Source organism: Pteropus vampyrus, unplaced genomic scaffold (genome assembly GCF_000151845.1).
Source record: "Pteropus vampyrus isolate Shadow unplaced genomic scaffold, Pvam_2.0 Scaffold178, whole genome shotgun sequence".
In the NCBI taxonomy this organism is placed as follows: domain Eukaryota; kingdom Metazoa; phylum Chordata; class Mammalia; order Chiroptera; family Pteropodidae; genus Pteropus; species Pteropus vampyrus.
In genome coordinates this window covers 54,621-58,944 of record NW_011888959.1, presented here as the reverse complement: position 1 = coordinate 58,944, position 4,324 = coordinate 54,621, and the positions used below count along the sequence as shown (strand labels likewise).

General features: G+C 63.2%; 1 protein-coding gene across 1 annotated transcript in view; it reads left to right on the top strand.

The window, feature by feature from the left end:
• AMN (amnion associated transmembrane protein) overlaps window positions 1–593 on the top strand; it is a 16,587-nt gene extending 15,994 nt beyond the window's left edge. Inside the window, exons 6-8 of the mRNA XM_023537134.1 lie at window positions 60–216; window positions 298–379; window positions 465–593. Of these exons, the coding sequence (XP_023392902.1) occupies window positions 60–216; window positions 298–379; window positions 465–545 (320 nt within the window). The 3' untranslated portion in view covers window positions 546–593. The remainder of the gene's footprint in view (window positions 1–59; window positions 217–297; window positions 380–464) is intronic.
• The last annotated feature ends 3,731 nt before the right edge of the window (window positions 594–4,324 follow it).

Sequence of the window (4,324 nt, the reverse complement as noted above, 5' to 3'; positions counted from 1 at the left end):
CCCCGCTGCGCCCCGCCCCTCCCCGCCCGGGGGAGACTGAGCCCCGTCCTCCGTTGCAGGCGAGGCCCTCGGGGTCCTGTCGGCGACCGTCCGGTTGTCGGGCGCGCCCGGCGGTGGCGGTTCGGCGTGGGGGCTGGGCGGGTTGCTCGGGGCACTGGCGGCCGCGCTGCTGGTGTTGCTGCTGGTGCTGTTGCTGCACTGCACGGGGAGGCTCAGGTACGCGGGGCGGGGCCGCGGGGTGGGGCTCGGGTACGCGGGGCGGGGCCGCGGGGGGCTCACGAGAGTCCCTACCCGCAGGTGGAGGAGGCGCGACGCGGCGGTCCCCGCGCCGGGAGAGCCGCACCTGGGCTTCCAGAACCCGATGTACAAGGAAGTGCTGGTGAGGGGGCCGTGGGGACTGTGCGGGCCTCCCCGGGCCGGGCTCGGCGCCCGCCGGCCCCTGACTCTGCGCCCCAACCCCTCAGCCCGCGGCCGGGCAGGCGGACGCCCAGAGCACCAGCCGGAGCTACTTCAACAACCCGCTGTTTGCCGAGGCCGAGGCCTGAGCAGCCGCCGGACGCGCGTCTCCTGCCCTCCCCCTCGCCCCGCCGCCCCGTGTCGCCTGGCCGACTGTGCGGGTCCCTGGCCCCGTGGGACCCTCGCCTCCCGCCCTCCACACCTTCCAATCCCCGGCGTGCCAGGCACGGTGCCCTTGCCCAATAAAGGGTTTCCTGCACCTGCAGTCCGTGGGTACTCTGCCCGCTGCGCCACCTCCCTTGCCCCTGCCTCGCAGTAGCTGGGAGGGCATTGGTGACAGTTGCTACGTGAGTGGTGGTCCTCAGAGCCCGTCCCCGCCAGCTGCGTGGCAGGCCACCAAGGGCAGCCCTGAGCCCTACCTGGTGACTAGTGGCTTCCCGCCCTGCGACCCAGAACTGGGTCAGGCTGCCCCTGGCACTGGAGGAGCGGGTGCAGGAAGCCTGTGACCCCTAAGGGAAAAGGGGAGCGGACTAGAGCCCAGGAGGTTGAAGCACTGGTGAGGGTAGAGAAAGGTGGGCTGTTGGCTCCCCACCTCCCCCCATGCCATGCCAAGCGGCTCCGGGCCAGCTAGGGGAACGTGACTGCCTCCGGGCTGCCTACAGTCCCAGGAACACAGTCCTGGAGCGATGGGGTGGGCCAGTCCCTTCTGGAGGCAGCAGGTGGGGCTGTCCCTGCAGTGGTGGAGCAGGTGAGTGCAGGCAGGGCGCAGCCTGCTGAATGGGTGGTTTGGTGCCCATCACTGCAAGGCCAGGCCTTGCCCTCCCCATTCTGATGGCCGTTCTGATGGGGGCAGCGGGGTGGCGCCAGGGCTGAGCAGCCCCAAGTAGGACACCCACCCTACTTTGACTCTGTGTAAAATTGTACTGCTAAGTGACCTTTCTGTGTAACCAAAAAAGAGCTTAGAAATGTCGTCAGTCCTTGCCCCAACCCCAACCCCAACCCCAACCCCTGCTGACTTCTGACACTGGGTTAATTTTTCATAGCCCGTCGCCAGAGCCATGTTTGGCGGCTGGCGTCTTGTCTGCGAGGCTGCCCCGTGTTGCATGCGGTTGTCGCTCCTGGTGCTGTGCAGCAAGGATGCCACCGTTCGTTGTACAGCGGCATTTCAATTTTAACACATGGCTGACACTTGAGCGCCTGTTTCAGACTCACGCCAGGGGCCTTGGCCTCATGCCGCACGGACACCACGCGGGGCCGAGACTAACCCACCTGCCCGGAAGCCAGCCCCGTGCCCACTCGTCACTCTTCAGTGTTTCCAGCCGCTGCGATTCCACTCGTGTTTCTCAAAGGCTCCACCTGTGCCTCGTGTGGCCTCTGCCACTCCCAGGCCCCTTCAGAGGCAGGTGGGAAGAGCGCCTTCTGTCCCCTGGGAGGCCAGGGCTGTTGTGATTTGCCAAGACAATGGGAGCAGAGGGGATGTGAAGCCCTTCTGGGCAACTCTGGAGCCAGCATGTCTGAAGTTTGTCACATTCCTTCCCCACTGTGACCACGGAAGCCCCGCAGTGAGGTGGCCTGGCCCTGGGCGACTGCGCCGGTAGAGGGGCTGGTGTCACTGTGGTTGAGACGGGGAGCTCCACACATGCCACTGAGGGCGGGCCCCGCCGTGCTGACTGGCACAGAGCCCCAGGGCCACCACAAAGTGCTCACTGGTGGCTCCTGGCATGTCATTGTACCCTCACACCACCCTCGCTGGCAGGTCTCATCACTGCCCTCGCTTTACCAAGAACTTTCTGTGGGGCGGGGCAGGGCAGGGGGGGTGTCTCAGCAGGGCAAAAAGAACCCCCTCCAGCACAGGCTGCTCCCTGCCCTCAGGAAACTGACTCCTCAGGGAGGCCACGCAGCCCCGCCTCCCAGTGACTGGCGTGGGCAGGGTTCTCTCCTGCTCTAGGCAGCCCCAGGACCCAGGAGGCCTCCACCGACAGCTTGGCAGGTGCGAGGTCCCAGGTCCAGAGGCCACTTGTGCCTGTCGCGTGACCCCCGAGGGAATGGCCAGCAACAGTTCCGCAGGCAAAATGGCTCTTTTACTGCCTTTAGGGCAGGCAATTCCAGCACAGGGCATTCCTGGGGCCAGACACTCGGGGCCAGATCATTACATTCAGGAAACCGAGAACTTTAAAACTGTGCCTTCTGCTTTATTGACAGGTAAATTGTTCAAAAATGTTCTCACGATTCAATAATTACAAAGACTCAGACTTACATTAAAAAAGTAAAAACCAGAAGCCCCAGCAGGTGCCAGCCCCAGCAGAAGGCTCAGGGCGTGGGTAGGTGGGCAGGTGCTAGGTGCGTGACACCCGCAGGCGGGCCGGTGGCAGCCACGTCACTCAGTGCTGACTCCAGGTAAGTGCATGTCTCATCCAGCGCTCCAAGAACGTCGACTGGCGGGAGAGCAGGGAAAAGCCAGTGCTGGGCCGCGAACAAGCTGTGTGCCGGCCGCTTCAGACGGCCCGCCAACCCGATGACTCACACGTGACACGGAGGGCAGAGTGAACACAGGTGAGGAGCTGACCACGCCTGGGCAGGGACAATGTGCAGCAGTACTAGGTGAGGCTAATGATCCACACGGGAACCAATCACGGGGCTCCATGCAGGGGCAGGACCGGGCGGGTGGGGTGTCTCGTAGCCTGCCCTTGGGCACCTAGGCCTCTGGCCTCCTCGCCCAGCGGCCCGGGGCCTGGCTGGCTGCACAGGACTGTCCACTTTATGGCAGGGGCAGAGGCTGTGAAAGCGAGCGGGGAACAGCACAGCTGACTTCACAGTAGTTTACTGGCGACACTTCGTGGTTGTGACCGGGAATGGACTAACACAGGGGACCCAGGGTAGGGCGGGCGTCACTCGTAATGGGCCTCATCCATGGCCACAAGGTTGGCAGAAGGGCTTCTGCACCTGACTCTGATGGCAAAATGAATAAAAGGCCACTAACCAACTTCCTCTTTCCTGTCTTTGACATTCTAGTGACGGCGCGAACGGCACAGCTCTCCCACACTCTCCGCGGTCCCAGGAAGCAGTTTGGGGACGGAGGGCGCAGGCTCGTGACCGAGGCCGTCCGGGGCCGTCCGCTTCCTGAGCAGAGCGGTGCCAGGGCCCCCTGGGACCTCTTGGCTTGTTCTGGGCGGGAGAGGCCGGGTGCTGGCCCCTCGTGTGCAAACGGAACAGCGTCACCTCACCTCACAGCTGCGTAGGCGAAGGGTCCGGTCTCCTGCCACGAACAACGCGGCCTGAAACCGATCACTGTTAGCCAGAGAGACTTTTTTCCATCTCCATATCCACAAAGTGATTCTACATTTCCTCGGACAACACTGGAGGGTCAGCTCAGTCTTGGCACTGGTGTTGGAGGCCACCCTTGGCTCCCTGGCCCGTGGTGGTGAGGCGGTGGCTTCAGGCGTCATAAGCCGGTTGCTCCAGGCCTTCGAGAGGGAGCTGGCTCCTGTGGGGGGAGTTGGGGCTCGGAGGGCCACTGGGGTTGGAGCTGTTGGATGGAGTCGAGTGTTTGGTGGAATCGGAATCAGGCTGTGAAGACAAAGGGGACAGCATGGAAACCCGGTGCCCTGGGCATGCGCAGTGCAGGGCGTGCTGCCCAGCCCAACGTGGGTGTTCGTGGGGGACAGGAGTGGCCACGGCTCCCTCTTTTCTTATTCTGAGAGCACCCACTGGTCCTTAAGCTTGCTGGTGAGAGATCATAAGCCAGAACCCCATCAATGACTTAGTGATTATAATTACCAAAGAGAATGACCAACACCATGAAGAAAGCAGACACCACCATAATCCAGCCGTCACAAGCCACAGACGTGACATTCACGATAAAGAATGA